The sequence below is a fragment of the Aricia agestis genome, chromosome 2 (assembly GCF_905147365.1).
Source record: "Aricia agestis chromosome 2, ilAriAges1.1, whole genome shotgun sequence".
NCBI classification, from domain to species: Eukaryota; Metazoa; Arthropoda; class Insecta; order Lepidoptera; family Lycaenidae; genus Aricia; species Aricia agestis.
Window position 1 is genome coordinate 21,272,040 of NC_056407.1, and position 27,593 is coordinate 21,299,632.

General features: G+C 36.6%; 1 protein-coding gene across 2 annotated transcripts; it reads left to right on the forward strand.

Annotated features, from left to right (window-relative positions):
* Positions 1–2,095: 2,095 nt before the first annotated feature.
* Positions 2,096–27,375, forward strand: LOC121739414 (neuroendocrine protein 7B2). Of its 2 annotated transcripts, none has more exons than XM_042131889.1 (6): positions 2,096–2,132; positions 23,237–23,327; positions 23,755–23,963; positions 25,173–25,324; positions 26,304–26,488; positions 27,088–27,375. In XM_042131889.1, the coding sequence occupies exons 2-6, from the start codon at positions 23,244–23,246 to the stop codon at positions 27,160–27,162; spliced, it is 705 nt and encodes a 234-aa protein (XP_041987823.1). In that variant the 5' UTR covers positions 2,096–2,132; positions 23,237–23,243; the 3' UTR covers positions 27,163–27,375. The 2 variants fall into 2 exon arrangements, with proteins under 2 accessions (XP_041987823.1, XP_041987815.1); XM_042131881.1 differs by lacking the exon at positions 2,096–2,132 and adding an exon at positions 2,133–2,255.
* The last annotated feature ends 218 nt before the right edge of the window (positions 27,376–27,593 follow it).

The following is a 27,593-nucleotide window of genomic DNA, read 5'->3' on the forward strand; positions in this document are numbered from 1 at the left end:
ACCCCTACCCTATTACCTTCCCTACCCTCAACTATTCCCTTCCCTTCCCATCCCTACCCTCCCCTATTAATAGCTCTTCTGATGCTGCGAGTGTCCATGGGCGACGGATGTTGCTTCCATCAGGTGACCCGTTTGCTCGTTTGCCCCCTTATTTCATAAAAAACAAAGACCGAACCAAACCCGGTTACCTAACCGCTCTAAAATCTAAAGATTTGTTTAGATGACTACAGCTGCTCAACGCACGTTTTAGTAACACGCGTTTATTACGTAAGTTTTCAAGCTGTACTGTTCGTTAGCTCACGTTTTTACAAACAAAATGGATAACGAACGGATGAAACACGTGCCTTCAGAGTTTGAACAATGAACATACCATTTTAAGGATTCCGCAGTCGACCAGGAACCCTTATTGTTTCGGTCTGTCCGTCCGTCTGTCTGTCCGCGGTTTTGATCAGAGACTATAGGACCTACAAAGCTGTAATTCTGCACGAATGCACATATCAATAATGCCGAAAAAATGGTATATAAGATCTTTGAAAAAAAATATATGGTACCTCCCCTATACGAAAAAAATCATCCCCATTTGATGTGTTCAAGTATTACGAGTACCGTTTCAAAGACCATTTTCCGATTTGGAGATCCATTTCACATTTGTGAAATATGAAGTTTTAAAGTAGAAAAAATCATTAGTGTGTCCCCCCATTCTACCAGCTAAGCTGTGCTTCACGCCGGCCTTCTGTGAGCCCGTGGTATATTTCTCCGGTCGAGCATATAGGTGAATTTAATAGCATACCCTTAGTGTACAAGTGTGTTCACACCCTAATATCGCCGTGATAGCCCGAGGCGGCTAGTTATCACGTTGTCACGCGTTGACAATTAATTACAAGAGGCCTTGGTAGCTGTTAGTATACCTAAGTGAATAACATTATGACCTATGGGCTATGACTATTAATATTATTATGATAGTAGATAATGTCCGCGCCAAAATTCCATTATCACGAAAGAACCGTAGATTTTTCCGGGATAAAACTATCCCATGTACTTTTCCAGGACTCTCAGTATCTAAGCAATTAAAGAGCGTTTGTGTGCCAAAGCCGCCATACGCCATACGGTCATTGATTTCCTAAACGATGGCACATCTTGGGAGTAGGATGGCTGCTTGCAAGGCTGCTTCTACATTTATTATATTATGTGACTTACAATAATTGTGTATTGTAAATTTTATTTTAAAAGATTATTTTTTTATCTCACTTTTTTTGGTAAAAAAAGTAGGCCCCGTGCGAGTTTCTTACGCCGGTTCTTCTTGCCGGGTTAGTTCCCGAACCGGTGGTAGGCACCGTGGTGTCAACATTCTGAAAGCATTTTTTTTTAATCTACTCAGAAATAAAACAATTTTTATTTATTTTTATTTATTCCATACCCAATAAAATCAGTTTGCCAGTTTGGACGTGAAGAGAAGATTTAAAATATTAGTATGGATTTAGTAAACAGGAGAACTTAGGCAACAGTGGCTCGTGGTCAATACTACGGCCTCAACTAAAATCGATATGAAACAACGCTTACGTTGTTTTATTAAGTGAGGTAGCCGGAGAATCAAACCATCCATAGTCCATACCTTAAAAATCGGCTTAGGGGTTTAGGCGTTAGGACCTGATCTTAGGGGGCGAGCCGGGCATTTGCTAAGAGCGGCAAAAATACGAAGCGAAAATATTGACTTACTCCTATCTTCCAACCTAGCTATTAGCCTTCAACCCCTTTGGAAGAGTCTCTCTCGCAAACTATTCAAGTTACAAAAAAATGAAACTTTAATATGATTTTTGAAGACCTATTAGATGAAAAAATGTTTTTATTTTTTGACTACATCTACTTACAAAGTTTCAAGCTCTTAAAGTTTCGGAGAAAAGTGGCTGTGACATACGGACGGACAGACAGACAGACATGACGAATCTATAAGGGTTCCGTTTTTTGCCATTTGAGTTCGGAACCCTTAAAACGCGGGGGTAGTCAACAACCAAAGTCGGGTGACAAACACATGGAAACACAAAATAAAGCGTAGTTAAGCAGAGATCGCATGCGCGAGTCTATCGATCGAAAAGCACGACCGGCGAGCTCACTTCGCTGTAGCGATAGAAACGGTGAGTACTTTTCGCTCAGAACTTAGTGAATCAAGTTTTTTTTACTCATAGTCAGTCAAAACCAAGTGCATGTACCTTGCCGTGGCGTTAATCATAATAATAGCAAGTTTGGTCAGGCTACAAGTAAGTCATTTACGATTATAAGGCTTGTTACACGTGGCACTTTTCGGTCTCACGGCCAATTCTGTTACCACCTTCTTAATTTTCCCTCGTTTTGTTCAGTGTTGTATACTGTTCTTTTCTTATTTCTGTACCTCTCTGTGCGTTCTATGTGGCTTGTAATATTGTGTACTTGATGTATATTATACGATATTGATGTATATTATACTTATGTATATTATTGTGACGTGGCTATGTATATTTTGTATACGTAAGCGCAACAGGTACAGAGCTTGCGCGGCGCTACCGTTGTTTCTCACACTTTCGAGTCGAGTTTAAACTCGAAACCTTTTCTAATACTTTTTGAATTACAAAGAAATTTTGGAATAATTTTGTAAAATGACAAGAAACTATATAGCAATCGCAATTAAAATGTTTAGTAAATTATTTTTTAACATGACCATATTTTGGGAGGAGCAACGAATTCGCAAAAACGGTTTGTTCTGAAGTCTATCATAGACTTCAGATTATTCCCCATAATGGGGAAGAGTTAATCTGTTAGTACTTGGTGAGATGAATAGCTAATTAGTAAATTGCGTAATATGTTATTTATAAAGCAGTTTACATCATAAATTCGCCACGCAAAATAATTATTTATTTGACAACAAAAAAAAAAAAGTTACTTTTGAGCTGTTTTTAAAATGTATCGCGTTGTGTTCGAGTTGCGTTCGAGAACGAGCGGTAATACCGTTGCACCGGGGCCTGCGCCCTGCACATTTCAGGGCATTATTGATGTGATTCGTTTATAGATTTTATGTAGGTGGCTCGAGACCTGGGCAGAGCTACGCCCAGGGCAAGCCTAGACCGAGTTGTCAGGTTGAATCAATAAATGATTTTTTTCACATGAAGATGGCATATAAAAATATTATACCTATTTAATGGTATTTAAACACTTCTTAATTATAAGTCAGTTGATATTTTATTCCAAAATGTAAAATAAGTTACTTAGTACATACTAAACAAAAGTGCAACAAGTGAAACGAAAGTCAACAAACGTCGTAGTGTTGGCACCGCTCCAAGCTAAGTCTCAATGGACTTACATTTTTACATTGCTTTTATATAAGTAAAAGGTCAGTTCATATTACATCGTGACTTGGCGATGCAATATAATGAGCTACAAACTGAACTTTATTTACTACACAAGATATCTTCTAGTCTGGACTTATCACTCGCGGTGTCGGATTATTCCAAATCTAAATCAATTTTAAAGGCTCATTTTAGACCTCACCTGCAGTCTGAAGCTATATGCCTAACTTCGGAAACTCCACATTTCTCTCACTCACTCAAATACCTAGCGGAATAGAACAACAATCTCGAGCTCTCAAACGAAACCGAAATTTGTTTCATCTGTGTGTAAAAATATATGTACGTATACTTACAAAAAAAATACTTATAAAGCATGATTGAACATGATTTCTATGAGATTAAATTGTCAACGTGCGGCACGTGCCGACTGGACACACGTCTCTTTTTACCACGCAGTGTTACTGATAGTGACATCTCTCTTGCTCAGGCCTTTGTTTTTATGGTTTTTTATGGTCACAATATAACTAACGCTACACCTGGCTCATCTTCTCTCCTCGGCTTAATCATCTGGCACGGGAATTGTGAGACTTTTAAGTATCCATGATCGGTGTGAATTATAATATAGTTAATATTATAATATCATAAACATTACCTAATATCAAATTATGTTCATGTTTAATTGTCAATAAGAAGTTATAGCTTTTATTATTCTGCAAGTCGTTACCATTTCATCGCGGTGCACGACTGACATAAAGTTGGCCAATTAATTTAATATTATCACATATAACATAATATTATTGTACAGCGATTTAAAATAAGCTATAAATGTCTTATTACTTGTTTTATTACGGTAATAAATGTTGCATCTCATGATATAACAATATTGGCACATTATAATTAATGTAATAAAACGGCAAACGCGATTCGATACACCATTAAAAAGTGCAAAAAGCTGAACTGCAAACAGGATATATGTTTTACAAATCCAAGGGAAAACCCCACGATAATGAACATGAAAGATACTTACATATTTATTTATATTATTATGTTGATCTAAAATAAAGGTCAGACCAAACCATAAAGTTAATATACCTAGCAGAATAAAGAAACAAAGGCCTGAGCAAGAGAGATGTCACTATCAGTAACACTGCGTGATAAAAAGAGACGTGTGATACATGACAGCAGCACTCTCTTTTTGACGTCCAGTCGGCACGTGCCGCACGTTGACAATTTAATCTCATAGAATTCATGTTAAATCATGCTTGTGTAAGTGTATACGTACACATATTTTTCACACAGATGAAAACCAATTTTGGCTTCGTTTGACAGCTCGAGATTGTTGCTCTATTCCACTAGGTATATTAACTTTATGGACCAAACAGCGCACACTCCTGAATTTATCGAATTTTCCAAAAAGGGCTTCATTATATAACGTCTTACGTCGCGTCCCCATGACAACTTCTCGGTCTTGAAGGCTCTTTAGAATCATAATAATTTTATATTGCCAGTTGTCACATCGAATATATTTTGATAATAACTTTTGCTGGATTAGCTTGTTATACAATAAAGTCAGCATTCCAACGCCACAAAATTGTACTCCATGTCATGCTATATCCATACTAATATTATAAATGCGAAAGTGTGTCTGTCAGCACTATGTCTGTTGTGCTCATGTCCAAACCGTCGAACTGATTTTAGTTATAGGTTGAGTTCCGGGAAAGGGCATAGGATTCTTTCTATCCCGGAAAAATGTACGGTTTCCGAGCCACAAACGAATTTTGGCGCAACGGCGTTGCAAACTTCATCTAGTCATAGATATAATAAATATAATATATTGCACTATATCTCTTATGTCATTGCTCTGATCACTACACATGAGAGACGTAAACAAACCTGTAGTACCTGGCACGTTGCCAAATGCTCAGATACACAATATCCAAAATTATAATATGAGAGCTTTTCGTACATACAGGGCTTCAAAATTGCCTACGTGTCGAGTACCTTGTCTGCCCGTTTTATGTAGAAACATAACTTATAGGATAACAAGCTATAAATCTATATTTTAAGATCAGAGATAAAGCAGTTGTAAGACATACTCTTAAGTTAACTTAAGGCCCTGTATTCCCAGAAACGGACGATTTTCAAGATTTAAAAGTGACAATAATTAGACATAAAAATATAGTCATTTAAATTCTGAAAAAAAAAACATATTATGTGTTAGTTAAGGATCTAACACAGTGGAGTTAACGCCTCCGTGGTCTAGTGGTTAGAGCGTCGCTCCCGACTCCGGAGGTCGTGGGTTCCAATCCCGTGTTGGAAACATGTTATTTCCAAGTTTGGTTAGGACAATGCAGGCTGATCACCTGATTGTCTGACAAGTAAGATGATCCATGCGTCGGATGGGCATGTAAAAAGTCAGTCCTGCGCCTGATCTCTCGCCGGTCGTGTCGGTCTTCCGTTCTGTCCCAGGGAGTATTATTACAGTGGAATTTATATTCCATTACACAATGTCATGAACTAGAAAAACTATAAATAGAAAAAAAAAACCAAAGTTACCTCCAGCGCACAGGTTCGGCTGGTACGCTTTCAGAGTTTTCAGACACACTCTTTGCGCCTGCAATTTTATAGTTTTTTGGTCGTCGTTTTTTTATACATCAATCAAATCGAGTCAAAAAAACGAAACGCCCTAGACCTTCTTTGTCTTTAATTCAGTACGAAAATTATCTGAAAATTCCAAATAATTTGGACATAGTATGGCAATTTCGTTAAAAGAAGAGGTAACTTTGGATTTTTTTTCGAGTGAAGTCATCGAGTGAAGTTCATGATATTGTGTAATGGAATATTTAAAATTCCACTGTATTAGATCCTTAACTAACACATTTTTTTTTTTCAGAATTTAAATTACTTACTATATTTTTATTTCTCCTGTCACTTTTAAATCTTGAAAATCATCCGTTTTTGGGAATACAGGGCCTTAAGTAAACAAGTTAAAGCAGAGTCTCAAAAATGTAAAAATCAGCCAAGTGTGTTCCGTACTGTTATAGAGCGAAAATAGGCTTAAATCGTATTTTTTTTTTATGAAATAAGGGGGCAAACGAGCAAACGGGTCACCTGATGGAAAGCAACTTCCGTCGCCCATGGACACTTGCAGCATCAGAAGAGCTGCAGGTGCGTTGCCGGCATTTTAACAGGGAATAGGGTAATAGGGGAGGGTAGGGATGGGACGGGAAGGGAATAGGGGAGGGTAGGGAAGGGAAAAGGGTAGGGGATTGGGCCTCCGGTAAACTAACTCACTCGGCGAAACACAGCGCAAGCGCTGTTTCACGCCGGTTTTCTGTGAGAACGTGGTATTTCTCCGGTCGAGCCGGCCCATTCGTGCCGAAGCATGGCTCTCCCACGTATAATTTTTTGTATGGGAGCCCCCGTTAAATCTTTATTTTACTATAATATAGCGGCCCGCCCCGGCTTCGCACGGGTGGACATTGATTTTTTAATAATTTTTTTTCAATCTATTTTCTCATTAAATAATAATAGGTTATTTAACGAGAGAGCGTCCGTGGCCTAATGGGCAGACCTTCGGTTCGCACTCCTAGAGGGTGCAGGTTCGAACCCGGGTGGAGGCGTGTACCTATGAGACATTTACTGATCTCAAGTACATAATACGGACGCTCGTACGGTGAAGGAAAACATCGTGAGGAAACCCGCACATAGTTGGTCCCAGACGTATTGACTAGTTCTTTCCTCTGGACTAGGCCGACTATGATGCGAGAATGCCGTATGCGCTTGGGCAACCATACGGACATTTAAAAATCTTGTCCCAGGCACTGCAGTATTTGAGGAGTGGTTACTTCGCTCTGAAAAATACTGTATAAATCATCCACAACGGATGTAAAGGCCTAGTAATAATTTAACGAGAGAAAAAAGATATATATAGTTCCCTTTTTTTCTCTCATTAAATAATTATAGGCTATATATAGCCTATGTTCAGCAGAAATGGTCAAGATTTAAAAATATGCATTAATTATACTTCCATCGGCATCGTGGGTATCGCAGACACAATAGATCTTCAATAATTGTTATGCTGGCAGCCGGCTGCCGCTATTGGATAGAAATTAATTATAATAGCAATCAAAAATAATAGTCACTCAAAACGTAATGAATTAATGAAGCACTATAATATTATCCCATCAATGAAGCGGCATCCAGCTGTTGCATAACTATTATATTATAAATCTATTGTGTCTGCGATTCCCATGATCGAGGTAAAAAAAAAATATTTACGTGGACTCTCCGGGCGAGCACACCCGCGCAGCGCGCCTTGACGACGCCCAATTCGCAACGTGCAGCAGAAATCGTAATATTTTAATTTCGCCATAACATTAAAACCAAACGTCCAATTTTAATCATTCAAAGACCAAATATTATCTACATTAACTGTACTTAGTAATGAAATAATTTATTTTGATAAGAATTAATGCCATGAGTAAAATAAAGGCATTTAAATGTAGTCCAAAAACATTTCAAGATTTTTTAATAAAAAAATTGTTATTGTGCCTCACTCAACATAGATAGGTATAGTGTGTCGCGGACTTTTTTGTAGATATTTAAAAGTTCTACAATTACTTAGAAAATTTTATGGTTCTATCTTTTATAGTTTAGGCAGCGTACGCGAAAAAAGTAACATTTCTGGTTGATTTTTTACACCTTGCATCCGAAAATCCCAAATATCTTACGGAACCCTATTTTTTTCCAAAATAAAATTTAGCCTATGTTCAGCAAAATTAATGTAGGATTCTAATGGAATAAAGAATCTTTCAAATCGGTACAGTAGTTTCGGAGCCTATTCAAGAGAAACAAACAATCAAATCTTTCCTCTTTATAATAGTAGTGTAGATAATTATTAATTATTAAAGAACACATATAAATCATATAACTAAGGACTTTGTGAAAATTTCAAGGGCCATTGTTGCCATTATTGATTACGAGCAAAAAAGAGTAATAAAATCACATTTATTGTATGGGAGCCTCCCTTAAATATTAATTTTGTTTTATTTTTAGTACTTATTCGTTGTTATAGTCGCAGCAAAATGCACAATGTGTAACAGAAGTCTAGCTATACCGGTTTTTGAGATACAGCCTGGAGACAGACGGACAGACGGACATCGAAGTCTTGTGCAATGAGCACAAGAAAAACAAATATAAAACTTCATATTTGGGGTAATTCATACTTACACAAACGGCAAGCGTAAAGTGTTTTTTAGTAGTTAATGGAATCAGGCGTTACTTTGCGGAAATCCATAGTTTAAATTTAGTTTGTTATTATTTTTAGCAATATTCCGCGAAAACAATTTCCACCTTTAAGTAGAGATCATAAAAGATCTTTTATGATCTCTAGAGATCATAAAAGAAAAGAAAAATAACAGATGTTTTTAGTATGTAACGACGCATGTGGACGATGGTACCCAATAAATCCAATCAGTCGCTGATTATTTCTCTAGTGCTCATTGCCAAGCCACTATAATAATTATAAAATAAAGAAAACTATTGATAAATTCACTGAATGTTGATTTAAATTACTAAATAAGTTGAAGGCTTGGCTTGAATGTGATCTGAAAACTTTTTACGATAGATATATTGCATTGCTATGCAATATTTTGCTTGGCTCCTTTTTACATTTAATGTTTTGATGGGATTTCATTTCTTTTTTTAAGGTTTCTTTTCTTTTCAGGTCACGTTAAAACTTTTCTGTACTTAGCTTAGCACCCATTCTCTATGTCTAGGTATATATTCTAGGTCGTCGTCGGTGACGATAGCCCAACAACTTTTGAACTTTCAGGAGGTTATTCGTGCACCGATGTTACTTTCAATTGAGTATTACGACCTATCCCGGATTTTTTTTTAAATAATTATACTCCGCAAACAAGCGATACCGCGATATAAAGGGAGTGCTACACCATCTATCGAGCGAGTATGGAGTGTACATCGTAATTCGCAGTTCTGATTTCATTTATATTTTAATCGAATTTAATTATCATAGTTTCATTGTTAACTTTGTTAACACTATTTTTCCTTTCGTACGTAAAATAATTATTATGAAGTCGAAACTCATTTTTAATGTTCTTGCAAAGCTACAAACATAAAAATCTTTTCTTTTATTTCATAAAGTTATATTATACTTTTCAGTTTTTAGGTTTCCTTGCCCAAAGGATGAAAACGGGAGCCTATTCCTAATGAGTCTAGACTTCACTGTATGTCTGTCGTCCGTCCGTATGTCACGAGGCTAAATCTCGAGAACCGCAATAGCTAGATATTTTAATTTTTTACAAATTATGTACTTTTGTTATCGCTATAAAAGCTAATAGTCCAACTAAAATAAAATAAATGATTAATCGGGGATCTCATACAACAAACACGTTTTTTGCCCTTTTTGCTCTATATCCATAATGGTAAAAGTAAGGTCTTTGAAAATTTCAGGAAATACTTAATTGTATTTCAACTTTAATAATAAGTAATAAAAAGTACATAAACTTGTGATTTAAAGGGGGTTCCCATACAAATTTACGGTACGGAACCCTATGTACGCCAGTCCGACTCGCACTTGGCCAGTTTCATAAGTTTTCCTTTTATTGTGGATAACGACCTACCTTGTTGCCAAATTTCAAGGTTCTAAGTCTGCTAGAAGTACCTTAGAATTTTGATGATCTGTCAGTCAGTGAGTGACAAAATGTAGTAACTTTGATCACCCGTAACTATTAAACTATTTATCGAAATGTTATGCAATTTGGAGGTTAAGCTAGTTTTAATACTTGCTCCTAGTCACCGAAATTCTAAATCCCTAGCTTGGTAAACATCGAAGATAAAGAGGGTGTGAAAAAGCCGCGAACCGCTTCGAGAAAAGTATGCTACGGCCGTGCCTGTGCTAAAAAGCTTGGCTGGAGCACTGCCGTGCTCCCAGATTTACATTATGCTATAACAATCTATTTGTGGATATGACCTTCGAATAGTCGTTTTCGAATCAATAGTACTTTTCCATGCATTTGACTTGTAAAAATCGATAACGTTACGACAACATCGCTCACTCCCCAGGCATCGATATCGTATCGAGTTGTATTCGAGAACAATTGGTAGGGGACTTGCATCGAGCCTGCGCCCTGCGTTTCAGGGCGTCGACGTTGCAACTGCGTAGTTCGTCCTAGGGCAATTTCAGAAAAACGTGTACAGGGTATGAAATTTCATTTTAATTTTTATGTCAATTTTTTCTTTTTTTCTATAATTTTTTTCTTTAATGTAATAGGAAATATAGTTTATTAAACAAAAAAAGCAAAAAAGAACGCGGAATTTAAGGCATTTTCCTGATAATATCAAAAATGACCGTAGAAAAAGTCACCCAACGGAGGTCACATAATGCTACCTGCTTGTTGTTTTAAATTATTTAAAAATTAACCATCTTATTTAGCACAAATACATTTTTGGTATCAAATACTATACAAGTTTTGCAATGTGTAAACAATAACAATAATCAAAGAAAAGTGATTAATAACAGTAAAACTTGGTCACATACCTGAACAAAGAAATTGAAACACCTGCACTTCAACAACATTTCCGCGCTTTTCACTAGTTAGTTTGCCAGTAAAAACAAAAAGACGTACCTATCGATGAAGAACATACGTTGTTTTGCCAGATCGTGCCGAATAATTTCTAGTATTAGAAGAATATTAGCAAAAACGAGCGGTCACAAAGCGGAATCTTCCGGAAGACTAAAATTTTCGTTTTAAATTCAAATTAATTTTTAAAAGAAATTACATATAAAAATATATAATTGATACTTTCAGCTGATACATTTGACTTTTGAGATTTCAAATTATGTATAAAAATCACTTCAAATACTGGATATTTTTTAAAATCAATCATTATCTCATCTTAGTTGGGAAGGGGACAGGTATATTTGATGGTTTTCAATACTTTAAAACCTTCGTATTTTTTTTATTTAGTAAAGTAACAACAAGACGACAATTTATATATGTATTTAAACATATACTTTTTTCACTTAAATTAATATATTCTGTTAAAAGTTATTTATCTCAACAAAATAAATTAACAAAGTTGAGGAACAAGGCTAAATCAGGGGGTACACATTTTTTTGAAAATGCCCCCCACCTTCACTTTAGGGCCTACGTCTCCCCATCATCATTATCGCCATCAGTGTCAAACTAATTATCATTATTTTATCCATACCCATTACCCATACTAATATTATAAATGCAAAAGTTTGTCTGTCTGTCTATCAGTAGTGTCAGTCTGTTACCTTTTCACGCTCAAACCCCTAAACCGATTTTGCTGAAATTTGGTGGAGATACTTGGAACTGGACAAAGGATACTTTGATCCCGGAAAAATGTACGGTCCCCCGCGGTAAACGAGTTTTGGCGCAACGGAGTTGCGGGCGTCATCTAGCTTTTCCATACATTCAACGTCTTGTAAAAATCGATAACGTTACGACAACATCGCTCACTACCCAGACATCGAGATATCGAGTTGTATTCGAGAACAATAAGTAGGGGAGTTGCATCGAGCCTGCGCCCTGTTGCAACTGCGTAGTTCGCTCTACCTACTTTAGGGTCCCCCCATCATCATTATCAAAACCATCATCGTCACAATCATTATCATAATTTAATTTTAAAGCTATCGCATAGCTTCTATCGCGAGCTTTTAGCGCGGCAACCGAATCAAGAAAATCTGCAACGAATAAACCTAACACACTCCACTCCGACCGGCACAGCAGTGCGTTGCCAGTCTTTGGCACGGTGTTTGTGTTTTGTTTTTTTTTTTGTTTTTTTTTTATGAAATAAGGGGGCAAACGAGCAAACGGGTCACCGGATGGAAAGCAACTTCCGTCGCCCATGGACACTCGCAGCATCAGAAGAGCTGCATGTGCGTTGCCGGCCTTTTAAGAGGGAATAGGGTAATAGGGGAGGGTAGGGAAGGGAAGGGAATAGGGGAGGGTAGGAAAGGGAATAGGGTAGGGGATTGGGCCTCCGGTAAACTCACTCACTCGGCGAAACACAGCGCAAGCGCTGTTTCACGCCGGTTTTCTGTGAGAACGTGGTATTTATCCGGTCGAGCCGGCCCATTCGTGCCGAAGCATGGCTCTCCCACGTATTGTGTGCATGCGATTAGACGTATATAAATTATAATTGCATAAGTTGATAAAAATGGTTATGTAATAGGCCTCTTGGATATCTCTAGTGGCGCGGCGAGTGGCAGATTCAGGCAACACGTGGGTGTCAGAGTGCGATCAGCTGTGAAATACGGTTTACTAGTTAAAAATGAAAACACTTTGAAAACGTTAAAAAGTGCTCTGAATAAGGAAAATATGGGCGGCACGAGGTACTGTTGTGTTGTAGGGTTATAAGTTGTGAATTAACGTTTTATTCGTTTCTGAGACGGAATTGGGAAACGTATCGAAATCAATATGCCGATTATTAATCTTGCTTAAATCTAAATATCGCATGCATGTTTCTAAAATATCACGTGCAAGTTATTTTTAATATCATTGTTTTATGTATAATAATATATTGTAATTGAAAAAACGATATAAATAAAATTATTGTCGGTTCAATATTTATTACTAATTCCTTCAATATTCACTTTCGCATTTATAATATTATCATACTAATATACTAATTACTGATATTACTAATTTACTAATAATATTATAAGTGCGAAAGTGTGTCTGTCTGTTACCTCTTAACGCCTAAACTGCTGAACAGATTTTGCTGAAATTTGCCATGGATAACTCCATAATAATATATTCTTAAGAGTCCCGAAATAGGACATAGACAGTGGCGTAACTATAAGATCCGGGGCCCGTGGCAAATTGATGGGGCTCTATCATTAAAAATCGTCACGTTTATAATAAACAATATATTGCATACTTAAATTTTTTTGCCCATTTGGGTCGGGGGCCCGTGGCATTTTGCCAGCCCTATATTTACACAAGTGGAGCTATGTATTGAATAATCTAAATCTAAACGCCCACAACTCCGTTGTGCCATAACTCTTGCAGAACGGAGTAACCGCGCGGGATTCGGGAACCGTACATTTTCCCGAGACAAAAAGTATCCTATGTCCAGTGGTGTAAATATAGGGCTGGCAAAATGCCACGGGCCCCCGACCCAAATGGGCAAAAAAATTTAAGTATGCAATATATTGTTTATTATAAAGGTGACGATTTTTACTGATAGAGCCCCATCAATTTGCCACGGGTCCCGGATCTTATAGTTACGCCACTGTCTATGTCCTATTTCGGGACTCTTAAGAATATATTATTATGGAGTTATCCATGGCAAATTTCAGCAAAATCTGTTCAGCAGTTTAGGCGTTAAGAGGTAACAGACAGACACACTTTCGCACTTATAATATTATTAGTAAATTAGTAATATCAGTAATTAGTATATTAGTATGATAATATTATAAATGCGAAAGTGAATATTGAAGGAATTAGTAATAAATATTGAACCGACAATAATTTTATTTATATCGTTTTTTCAATTACAATATATTATTATACATAAAACAATGATATTAAAAATAACTTGCACGTGATATTTTAGAAACATGCATGCGAGATTTAGATTTAAGCATGATTAATAATCGGCATATTGATTTCGATACGTTTACCAATTCCGTCTCAGAAACGAATAAAACGTTAATTCACGAATCCGAGGTTGGGAATTTTTGCACCCTACAACACAACAGTACCTCGTACCGCCCATATTTTCCTTATTCAGAGCACTTTTTAACGTTTTCAACGTGTTTTCATTTTTAACTAGTAAACCGTATTTCACAGCTGATCGCACTCTGACACCCACGTGTTGCCTGAATCTGCCACTCGCCGCGCCACTAGAGATATCCAAGAGGCCTATGGGTCTATTGTAAAAAAAATATTATAACATATTGTATATCCTTTGTAATATGACTGTTTGATGCCAAAATAAATTAAAAAAAAATGCTACGCGTTGCTTTACCGCGGCGATCCCCGAGTGCCACATGTATTTTTTTTATAAGTATATCCTCCCGAACATAGAGGTATAATCTCCTCCTTTTAAGGCGGTTTAAAGATACTAACAGACTTTAAAATACTGAGTAGGGATATATTATGATTTATTTTTTTGCATTCGCGAACAGCAATTTGTTTGAACCGTGACCTTCCTTATATTGATTTTGTTATTTATACATGACGGTGGGAACTTTACCAAGCCTAATGTCGACTCTCAGGATAGAGCGACACAAGTGATCACGAACGTGTGTGTGTGTGTGTACGTGACGCATAATTGTACCCTAAGCCAAGGGCAGGGGGGCAGGGGGGGCCAGATCTTCTTTCATTCAACTTTCGTTTTGGCGCCTTCAATAAATTCAATAATTGTATGATATTTTTATTATATGTGCGGCTTATTTGGTCATAAGAAATTCGAAAAAAAAAGAACAAAGCGCATGCAATAACGCATGCCCTCACCTGTTATTCGAGTGTCCAATTTTTGCTAGCAATAGATATGATATTGAGCAAAGATTGGGCACATCGGTGACGATTGAGAATCTGCCTCCCATCCTGAGGGGGAAAAAGAGGGATTTGTTTCTCTCTTTTTGCAAGAGAATAGTGTGTGATACTAATAAGAGAAATTCGAGTATGTTATTGTGATTCTTTTGCTGTGATAATAGGGTAGTTAAATGTTGTGCTGTATTTTATTGTTTTTAATTTTGACATTTATAATTATTTTAATCAGAATGCTATTTATTTGTATTGTTAATCATTAATCGTTAGTTATTTTAATTGGAATAATTTTATAAGTTTAATAATTGAATGTAATGTATTTAATATTTAATGTAAAATTATTGTTATGTTGCATACACAACCTAAATGTTAACAACAAGCCCTGACACCGTTAGAGGGGATGAGAAATTAAAAAAAAAAAACGCATGCCCTTGATGGACAAAAAAGGCACTGTGTGGACATAGCTATATAACTACACTCGGACTCAAGAGTGAGATATCTCGTTGTACGCGCATGCTAGACGCACTGGTGGTCATATTTTTTATCCTCCATAATTTTGCCCCATACAACTAAGCAATCAACACAGACAGACAGTCTGCATTAATAATTTTCTAAAAAAAATGCTTAATAAGGTCATGCCAACTCCACTCAATTTTTTGCTGAAAATAATGTAAGCGATTATAATGTCATCGCTGTACCATAAATGATAATTCTTGGAAATAATCCATCAGCCCATGCGTTGTGCCCGTTCTCTGCGGTCCCTGGGCTGGATTTGAACAAAAATTTTACAGTGTCAGTTTAAAAAGTTACATCGGTTCAAAAATTAACTAAATCTCTTGCAGGATATTATGAGACCAGAGTGCAGACTGTCGCATCTCATCGGCACCTATTTTTTTTTTTTCAGTGGAAATCTACGAATAATAAATAAAATAGTAATACATAATATTATAACCACCACAGTGTTAAAAATACTCATAACTCATAAGTCATAAGCTACACTCACAAAAAGCGTATCACGTCAGGTCGCAAAGACTAAGTTAACTATAATAATAATAATTAAGAGGGAACGCGGGTGCAGTAAAATTTAAACGAAGAAACTATTGCCATCACGCTTCACCCTGGGCCGGCACGTGTATTGTGATAGAGACAGATACAGTAAATCGAGGTAACGTAGTCCTCTGATGCCTCCTTCAAAATAGAGCCTATCTAATTATTTATTTTTAAATATCTTCAGGAAGAGTGAGTCTATGCCTCTACGTTTTTATTAATTTATGCTAAAGATCTTTCAAATTTGTTTTATGGTCAGTGGATTGGCGGGGTACGGAGCAGTAATTTTTTGCGATTTTTGAAGGGTCATATTTTTTTATTAATTTGTAAATTTATAAAAAATTGAAGGTAGAGGCACAGCTTTAACAGATCCCAATATTGTATAAAAAATCATTTGTCTAGACGCATTGGCCAGGGGCTGGGAGTAAATTGGGGAATATGTTTGTATGGAAAAACAGTGTTAGCGTTCCCCTTAAAAATACAGATCGATATTTTACCAAAAATCGACCCAAGCTCAGCTATTAGGTATAGCTGAGCTTGGGTCGATTTTTAGTAACAAACTAGTTGCACTGTTATATCTGCTGGGGCCAATAAAAAGTGACTTCCTTTAGAAAATTGTATGCAAAGATAAAGCCTACCTATATTCGGAGTCCGGCCCCGTGCGGCTCGGGCGGAGGATGCAGCGATAACGCCGCCCACAGCCGGCGCCCGCGCAGGTGTCACCGTGTCGCCACGCAGACGAGCTGCACAAAGAGATTTTGGTGTGCTGAGAGAGAGATTTTTATTTATGTGGAGATGCTTGGCATAGAAGTGACGAAAATATGGTGACAAAAATGAAACAATTATTATTGGAACGATATCATTGTACCAACCAACCCATCAATCCCCAAGCGGCACCCGGCTGTCACAACAATTAAAAATCTATAGTGTCTGCGATTCCCACGATCGAACCTCTGTATTATAATATAGTAGTATGCAGATATTGTTTCATAAATTTTATGATGCGGTCAACTATTTTACATTAATGTTATTTTGTATTAGGTTGTATAGGCTCTCCCTCTAGAGGCTAATTTCTTATAATTATATTATATCACTATAAGTATATTATTAAAAGTCTCATTTTGCGTAAGCAATGTAAACAAATACAAAAACAAAAAAAGCTCAGAAAACCCAATCTATTATTAAAATCATCGTTTCTATAATATATAGAGATGAAAATATAACCTCTGCGGTGAGCTACTCTGTGCACATAGAAAGTTTGAATGAAACTTAGTGAATGGGCCCAATCAAACTCCACTTCCTCTAAAATACGTATAGAATATTACATTTATGGTCAGTACATATTAATTTTTACAATTACTTATCGCCATAGGTATTGAAAAAAATAAAAATGAATAGAACAATTTATTATCTACCCTACAATAAGTAGATACATAATAATTATTATTTGGACTTATGTCCTGAAAATTAACTTCAACCAGAGACCAAACATCTTCAACTAACAGTTTCACTATTTTTTTCATGAACGTATTGGTAGTTAACATTGTTTAAATACCTATTAAATATTTATTATGAACAAACAAATAAGCTTTATTATGATTTATTAAATAGGCCCCGTATCTTATTATGACCTATAAAAATAACAGTAGGGCAGTTCCATGTAAAAGTCTACCATATACTAAGAAAATAAATACCTGATTTTGGTATTAAATATACTTAATTATAGTCACAACATTATGGTACTATTAAGATTTTATAGAAGCAACAATTTCTAAGCATTACTTTTCTAGCAAAGCTGCCATTTATGAGATGATGTCGTGAGCTCGGCTGAGTGTGGTTTTGTGTGATAAAGTTCTGACTTAGTTTTCACGTTATCTATTTTAAATTCTTGTCATATTTTGTTGCACACTGATTGTTCACACAGTTAAATACCGATATAGCTTTTGAGATTCGGAATATGCAGAAAAAATGGTGTACACTGTTGTTTTCAAATAGCATTTATTTAGTCAAACATAAACGTGACCGACACTACATGCAAAAGGAAGTCGTTTCCGAGAGTGTTTGTAAACACCAATAATCTTCCTCTCTGTGTGCTAAATAACTCTACTCTGTATTTTTATCGAAAGTGCATGAAACAAACTATTATAAAATGGTTACCTATATCCTGTAAGTTATTTAAAAAAATATTTATTAGCAAAAGAAATTGTGACCGACACTACAGCCCAAAACGTGACCGACACTACACTCACTTTAGGCAGGTAAAAGTCGGTAGTTTAACATGACACTTTAAAATTTATGTATCTCAGCACGTACAATATGAACTCTAAAATTATATAAAAGCAAATCAGTTATTACCTAATTCATTAAAAATATGCTTTTTTTTAACTTAAACATCACAAAAACGAAATCACTAATAATTAGTCAAAAAATAACTCAACACGAAATCTTCTAAAAAACTATTAAAATAATAACCCAAGAGGCAGTGATAGGCAGATTTCGTCATTTTTTTAAGCTAAAAAATTTCCTTGCCCAGTAAATATTTGATTAGGCGTAGAGTAACATACCTCACTCTATTTTAGCGCTCATTAAGAGAAAGATGAACTTTTATCGACGAGACTTGTGTAAATATTTTGAGTCTAATATAACACCAATTTGTTCTTCCATTTATGGCAAACGCATTTGCGTCTTCATACAACACTTAAACCTGACGGATACGATACGATAAGTCTTAATATTAGTATTAATAAGAGCTTTAAACTGGTGATTACTAGTAATAATTATTTCACAGCTGTTTAAAACTCTTCGTATTTGAATATTAAGAATTTAAGCTTATTTCAGTGTTTTTAATAATAGGTTGGGGAAAAAGTCTTTTCGCATTATAGAATGTATGAACTTGTCATAAAATCTCTTGGGCTATACCAATTGTATCTGGCTGATTTTGGTATCATTAAAAAGTTTTAATTTTACAGAAGACAATTCCAAATTCAAATTAGGTAAATGTGAGGTTTTCATTTGTTTTTCTTATTGTTAAAATGAGTGATTCTAATGAGGAAATTCGATACATTTCAAAATTTTATTTTAAAAAAGGTAAAAATGCAAAACAAGCCGCGAAAAAAGTTTGTGATGATTATGGACCTAATGCAGTATCTGTAAGAGTAGCGCAAATTTGGTTTAAGCGTTTTCAATCCGGAAATGTTGATATTATAGTTTGTGCGTTTTAAGATTATATGGATGACAGTTTTCATATTCCTTGCTACGGGTTTTTTTTCCAGGAAAACATAAAAAAATCAAAATGTAATAAATTATATTCCATCTACAAAAATTACTAATGTTTCCTATAATTGTAAATGAATAAAAATGAAAAGTAGCTAAATGCTAACTTATTAATATAAAATTATAAATATTAACTGTGAAATAGGAGTATAAAATTATTGTTACGAAAATATTTGAAAAATATCAGATGCATGAAACGGAACTTATGTCAATAGAGATTGACTCTGTTAAATCGAAATCAAATCGATAAAAAAGGGCGGCCATCTTAAATCGCCGGCACCACTGAAATGTCAGTACGAAATCGATAATTTCGATTGCAATTCCTTTACGAAGTGATTCGATATTTTTAAATTATCGAATAATTTTTGTTAGGTAACTTCCCTACTATTGTCAATTATAATGTGTCACGCATATCATCATAAAACGCACAAACTATAAGCCCGGCCGCACATTGTCCGAAATTTCTGATACGAAACATTTGAACGTCGGCCGGACCGCCACACCGCACACTATCCGAAATTTCCTTCCGGCGAGTTCGAGCTCACTCGGCTCAGTACAAAATGTAAGAGAGCGCGCGATCCGTCAGAAACATTTGAACTGACATCCGATCGACGTCACTGACACATAACGTCAGACGCCCGCCGGAACGCAATTAAAAATTTCTGCCATCCGATAGACGGCATCTGACAACTCATCCGGACCGGACGTCAGATACAAAATATATGAGCAGAGTGCGTTCCGGCAGACATCTGACATTATGTGTCAGATGACGTCGATCGGATGAGTACTCTGGTGTTTCGTCCCAAGGTTTTTAAACCCAGTTGGCCCAATGACCAGATATGAATTTTTAGCATTTTATCATTTGGCGATTGGTCCCACTTTTATGATTCATTGTTTTCTGGCAAGAAATTTTGAAGTAGGGTTGGCACAAAAATAATCAGTTATAACCATAATATTGTTTTGTAAATTTAAAAAATATCTATATGTATTGGATATACGAGTTTTCATTTTACTAATTATTGCAACACCGCATTAACAGGAAATATTTAATATTCAAAATAATAATAATTAATTAAATAAATAATAACTTATTTAATATTTATTTAAGTCAGATATAATAATTGTTAGAAGAGACTATGCCGATTAAGCCCAGCCGCACGGGGTCCGAAATTTCGAAAAGATTATAGTAACAACATTTAAAAAAACGAAGTAAGTTAGTGGTTGTTATGTTATGCGACTATAAACGCAAAATAAGTCAGAATAGTCATATAAGAATAAAAGTTTCCAAGTGGAAAATGGGAATATAACTTACTAGAAAAGATATGCTGTTTTATTACTTACTTCCGGTGTATTAAAACAGACTACAAACATAATAATAAGTATCATTTGTAGTAAACTAGCTATTATATATTTGACGATTTATATATATATATATATATATATATATATATATATATATATATATATATATATATATATATATATATATATATATATATATATATATAAATTGCTCGTTTAAAGATATAACATAAATAGTAAAGAAAAAAAAGAAAAAAAATCTTGGTAATCATCAAGTCAATACAATAATTATTATATTATTGCTCTTTTGGTAATATATTATTAGGATATTTTTAGTACTCATTAAATTCACTCCAATACCTTTCATGAATGCCTTATGCCACAGAAAAAATGAAATGCGATCGATATCGTAAGATATAAAGGCGCTTATTCATAAACACGGTACAGAAGAGGTCCGCCGACGCACCACCCCCGCGTTTGTTTTTAACCACATTTACGATAACATACATTGTAAAAGTTTACACAACCGATACACGCGACTCTGCCCGTTTTACATCGTTTTGTTTTGACTAGGTAGGTAATTAAGGGTCAATTCAGACCGCAACGCGATGGCGGCGACGCGTAGATGCATTTCTAAATTTTTACCAAATTGACAGACTTCAATTGCGTTAGACGTCTTGCAAATCTGTCAAATTCATAGAAATTTACAAATTCATCCACGCGTCGCGCCACGTTTTATTTTTTTATGAAATAAGGGGGCAAACACCTGATGGAAAGCAGCAGAAAGCAAAAGAAAACGTGGTATTTCTCCGGTCGAACCGGCCCATTCGTGCCGAAGTATGGCTCTCCCACGTTGCGGTCTGAATTGATCCTGAATTCCTGAGTAGTCAGAACTAGATACGTACCTAATAAAATAACCGCGTCCTAAAGTGACAACGATGCTGCTAGTTCTTACCTCTATAAGAGTACAGGAAAACTATAACATTTTAGCGTCAAATAGAAGCGATTAGCTGTCTTTATATCTTTTCTTACATGTCTTTTCAGTACGTAAAACCATAAAATTATAATAAATAATGATGTATGATTATAATATTTAATATATTATATAAAAATAAGGCGGGTTTTCCTTCCTGACGCTATAACTCCAGAACGCACGAACCGATTTCCACAGTTTTGCATTCGTTGGAAAGCTCTCGGGCTTCATGAGGTCTATAAAAAAAATCAGAAAAAAATTCAAGAGAAAAGCAGGAAAACAGGGAAAATCATTTTATGGCAAAACAACGTTGCTGGGAAAGCTAGTTTCTCTATGAATATAATAATTAATAACTCATCGCTTATAAGTTCTGACATATTTTTTGTCTCAAACAAAGGTTCAAGCGTCGCTGAGATGAAGTGTCATTGATTTGTCATTAATTTCCCGCCCAATTTGTTGTCACACAAAAAACAAATCAATCACACCATACATGTGGTACATGACATAACATGATTGCGATTAAAAAACCACCATTGTATACTAAACGTAGGCGATATATAGATGCTATCAAACCGAGCCGGCATTCTTTGATTTCGAAGAATAAGTTTTCAAAGAAACAATGGTGAAAAAACACACCAAAATCTAATTAGGTTGTGCTTAGTAATTGTGAGTTAGCACATATCTTAATTACTTCTGAGGAAGATAATCATAATCACTTCCGTAGAAGTAATATAATATTGTTACGTGCTAGGGTTCGAGGATTTGGAGAGAAAGACCTGGTCACTCTCTTGAAGACTTTATTAACACTGCACTAAATTCTAGGTTACAACACTTAGCACTAAGTCCAAACACAAATCACTAGGTCCAATCACTAAGCACTATCACTGTCCTAGGTCGTAGCCAAGTCGCAGGTTTCACTGGTTCACTCACTATTGATCACTTGTTGTCGCCTCGAAGATCGCTCGAACTGAACTGACTCGCCGGGCCTGCCTGCAGCTTCTTATATGGCGAGACGAATTCCAGAAAGTTCCCGATTCACGTAAACAAGTAAACAACCGTGGGAACTTTGTAGGAGGCTCGAGCATGTACCACAATAAAACTGCCGTCCTTACGATAAGTGCAGTAAGTTGAATTTTTTGGCAAATTTAATTTAGACCTTATGAACTCAATCGTAAGGTCTAAATTAAAACACGTAAACACGCAAACAAATAAATGGTAAACACGTAAACAAACATTGGACCTTTCTAGAAGGTTCGAGTATGTACTTGCGCACCTCATGCCATCTAGTATTGAGTAGGGGATTTATGTTGCCTGTGCTCCCTCGGTAAGTTTCGCTGGTTTGTCGCTAGATGGCACCACGTGTCCGTATACCATCTACCGTAACAATATTTTGCTTGAAAATAGTATAATAAAATATAACAAAGTATTGTTTCAGTTCAATCAATTCAATTCAACAATAATATATTGTATAAGCTTAGAAAGTTTAGAAGTTATCTACGAATTACGTTTTGAAAATCCCAAATAAAACAGAGGGGTACAATCAATATCACACGCCTTCCTCTCTGTAGCATCGTAGATCCTAAACAGAAGTGATTTTGAACTACTTATATTTTAGTTTCACAGCAAATGTATTATATAATCAACAGTCTTTTTATCTTTAATTCATCATTATAGTACTTAGTACTTTATACTTCTTCTCTTACTGCTAGTTGGTTATTATTGGTTTCGTAAAATGTTGTTTTAACGCTACTATTTTATAATTTCCTTTGTTCCAGATTCGTCATGGGCCTCCAAGAAGTTCTGGTTTTGGCAATAAGCATCGTCGGGGCGATGGGGTATATCCCCCATGGTTCTATTGGGGAAAAGGTTTGTGATTCCCCTTTTTCTTATACATTTCACAGTATTTAAACGTTTCTTTTTGAAGGCGGCTTAGGAGAGGAAGAAATAGTTTTTCTACTAACACTCTGGAAAATGTATGTTCAAGTTTTCACTTTAGCCAGTTCAGCCGAAGTGCAACTTTTTGTTTTTTTTATAATTATAAACTTTTGGATATCAATAGATAGACGAGCTTAAGGGCCTGTTTCACCACTTCCTGATAAGTTCCGGATAGGCTATCCACAACATCTGACAGGTGAATTATAGAGAATCTGTCAGATAAGGTGTAGATAGCCTATTCGTTACTTATCAGGAAGTGGTGAAACAGGTTCTTCGTAAAATAAGCATATCGCACCATTTCTTGGCTGCAACGGAGATAATTATTGCAAAAGTTATATGATGATGTTTTCTTCACCAGGAGCATATGCTAACCGAAGCTTTGCTTCGTGAGGTTGTCGAGCGCATGGGCAAGGACTTCAACGAGGCAGCGTCGTCGTACCTCGAGTTCCCGCCCAGCGAGAGGCACCTCGGCCTGATGTCCCGGAGCCCCGAGCAGACAGACTACGACGGCCTGCTCGACGGCAGCCCGCACCCCAGCCTGCGCGACCAGGAGTACCTGCAGCACAGGTAAAAGAACCTGTAACACAAAAACTTGAGAGGTGTCAAGGGACACCCGGATGGAACGAAGTTACATAAAAGAGATAGAGAGAATTACGCGTTACCGCATGGCATTACAACTAGAGCAAAAATGCTATAGTAGTACCTACTATAGCATTTTTGCTCTACATTTAATATAGCGAATGTAATATACTTTTTTTTATTTATTTATTTAAATCAGGCTACATAGGCCCATACAATATATACCTTAATGACTAACATACATAAAAATTATATAAACTTAACAACTACACATTATCACGAATTAACGGCGACGTGACGCGCGCTTCATTCCGGAGTCTCCCCCGGAACCTTCGGTAAACCACATCAGTCGGCCAGAATTCCTCCAATTCAAAGGTTGGGAGAAGATGCGTCGGTACTCTCACCACAAAGGTGACTTTTGTGTCATGTCGTTATTTTTTTTTCCATCTAGCCCCTTTTCGCAACTTTGTTCCAATAGTGCCGGCAGCATAGCCTATGGCTCAATTTTCACCGCCGCACAGTGTTTTAGAAATCCCCAAAATCGGACATGACTAAGTTAATGCAATGAGTCGATGGCGTCTTATATTTCAAATGCAAGAGTAGAACTCCCGTGTGCGCATTTTACTTCGTTTTAGAGAAAATCAATTTTTAAATTAGTAATTTTTTGACTCCTTGAAAACGAAATTATTTTATTTAAATTAATTACGAGGGTTTGTAAACTTGCTACCCAGTTAATTAGATTGATCACTAAGAGACACAAATTTTGTACTTTATTTCATTCCTACAATTCAAGTAGTTCTTGAGATTTTAATGTTTTTAAATATTTAGACTTTATTTTTTTTCTGCTTTCTTATATGATTTCCGCACCTTCTGTCCAAAGTGAAAAATACTTTGGTATAGTCTTTACACTACAATATTTTTATTTTTTGTGAATCGCACATCATACCAGAGATTTACGAATTTCTAATTTTTATTCGCGCCTTAAAATTTTTAAGATCAAAGTTTCATCAAATATTTTTTTTTTAATTTAAGAGCCAATACGTCTTACAGGGTATTGAGTTAGTCAAGTGGAGCAGGAAACTTAGTCCTTGATCTTCCTTCTGATGCCTTTTACTATTTTAGAATCTATCGTCTTACATTTTTATATGGTGTCAGGACTCAGGACCATGACATGTTCAAACGTAGATACTTTTGCAGTTCGTTGTGGGGCCATCAGTACGTAACCGGCGGTGCGGGCGAGGGTGAGCAGCGCCTGCCGACCGGCCTCCTCAATCGACAGATGGTGAAGACCGACGCCGTGCTCCCCGCCTACTGCAATCCCCCCAACCCGTGCCCTGTGGGATATACTGGTGAGTTCTAATGTTAAGAGTGTGCTTCCGACCAGCCTCCTCAACGACCGTGAAGACCGACGCCACGCCGTTCTTCCCACTTACTGCAATCCCCCCAACCCGTGCCCTGTGGGATATAGCTGTAAGTTCTAATGTTCAACAGAGCATAGGACTATTTGTAGACTTGGACAGGAGGTGATATTCAGATAATATTAAAGAACAAATGTAGCATCACCAAAAGCATAACACAGTCCATAGTCTCTATGAGTCGAGAGGTAAAATAAAATGTTATAGATATCGACGACGCCTACTAAAATTTCTCTCCTTGCGTTATCCATCAGGCCTCGCATACATCTTGCCCACATCAAAAGATTTTTGACCCCCTCCCTCATGACCATAGTATTATGCCATAACCCCCCCCCCCCTCCAGTTGTTCAAGTGTTCACGTGGTATTGACAATAGTGATTTTTAATCAAATTTAAAGACAGTGCCGTAAATAGCCTTTTTTGCGCCCCCCCAGAGTCTACGCTCTGTGCCTGGGCACCGGTGGCACCTATTTACGGCACTGTTTAAAGATAGGCAGAAATTACTACGGCTGTGTTCTTCGGGATAATTTTTGACGTTTGCGCCACAACCTTAACCCCCACATACAGCATGAGCTTGCTTCAACTTGCTTGACGACTCCAACAAACTAAAAACTGCATGACAAACAGGCAGTGCTTGACAGGTATTCTATGGTTTGAAGTGAAGTTGTCAACGTTTTAATATATGTGCTCCACCAACTGAGAAGAAGCACCCAACATTGCGCGCCAGATTCGCAGATAGTCAAAAAGTGTGTCGTTTCTCTCGGCGAAATCGACTATGTGACAAAATTAAGCCCTCTCACCCCTCTTGTGGCCTATCGTAATGTTTTTAAGACTCCCTTCCCCCCCAAAATAGGTCACGTGGTTTGGGTATGTTCACTAACCCCAGCACCATTTCATCATGATGATATTCACAGAGGATCAAGGCTGTATCAGCGACTTTGAGAACACAGCAGCCTTCAGCCGCGAATACCAACTGGCTCAGAGGTGCATGTGTGATGGTGAGCACATGTTTAGCTGCCCGCCTGACTCGCCCTCCGACCTGGACCTCCGCTTCTCTGACCACCACAAGAACCTCGTGGCCAAGAAGTATAAGCCCGATGTGAGTACTTATTAGGTATGCTTTAGATAAGGCATCTTTTATTACGACAAGGATCGTAACATAAGGCGTCGCAAATAACATCGCTTAACGATTTATGTTCCATATATTTTTGACTTGCTTAGTGGGCGTAATTGTGGAATGCAACTTGGATAAAGGTTCTGTTTTTTTTTTCAATGTGGTGCTTTAACATCTAAACTATCATCTGACGGCCTTTTAAAAGCCTCCGTGGTCTAGTGGAATATAGCGCGGCTCTTGGCTCGTAGGTCGTGGGTTCGATTCCCGCGTTGGAAACATGTTATTTCCAAGTTTGGTTAGGACAATGCAGGCTGATCACCTGATTGCCTGACAAGTGAGATGATTCATGCGTCGGATGGGCATGTAAAAAGTCGGTCCTACGCCTGATCTCTCGCCAGTCGTGTCGGTCTTCCGACCCACTGGGTTATGAGAGTAAAGGAATAGAGAGTGCTCCTGCTCCTGCGTAAAATTACTCTTGCGTAGCTGGCCTGGTTTCAATGAAACCGGCCACCGTCACCGAAACCGGTGTGGGAGCTATTATTATATTATTATTTATCATCTGACTTAACTTATTTTTGTTTTAGGTAGAGAACCCCTACCTTCAAGGTGAGCGTCTACCAATAGCAGCCAAAAAAGGATTTGATGTTCACGTTTATTAACTTAAAATTAAGATAACAGATGAATTTAGTACGTACTTAATGTTTAATGTATAATTATCCTACAATTTGATGTTTATTGTTTATTTCATTGCAACCTTACTGCGAATTAGATAGAGAACATAATATTATATTGGGACCCAGATAGAGAAAAACAACAAGAAAGAAATGTTTAACTTTTTTAAAGAACTACTTTAGGCTTTAATATATTTATTTGCATGCTATAAGTATATCATTATATTATATTATGCTATATAATATTATCATTATTTACGATGGTATTAAAATAATACTGTATCATACAATACAACTCAAATAATAGACAAAACTTTTGAGACGAGTTACAGAAAATGTATGTCATCTTCAACCTCCAGATTTTTAACTCCCGTCTTACTTACGTGGAAAAAATAGGTTCAAAAACTAAGGGTTGAAAA

Excerpts from the sequence above, each read along its gene's own strand:
- LOC121739414 (XM_042131889.1), top strand. The coding sequence starts at position 23,244 with ATGGGCCTCCAAGAAGTTCTGGTTTTGGCAATAAGCATCGTCGGGGCG. Across the intron at positions 23,964-25,172 it reads CAGGAGTACCTGCAGCACAG|TTCGTTGTGGGGCCATCAGT; the intron begins GTAAAAGAACCT and ends ATACTTTTGCAG. Across the intron at positions 26,489-27,087 it reads CCAAGAAGTATAAGCCCGAT|GTAGAGAACCCCTACCTTCA; the intron begins GTGAGTACTTAT and ends TTTTTGTTTTAG.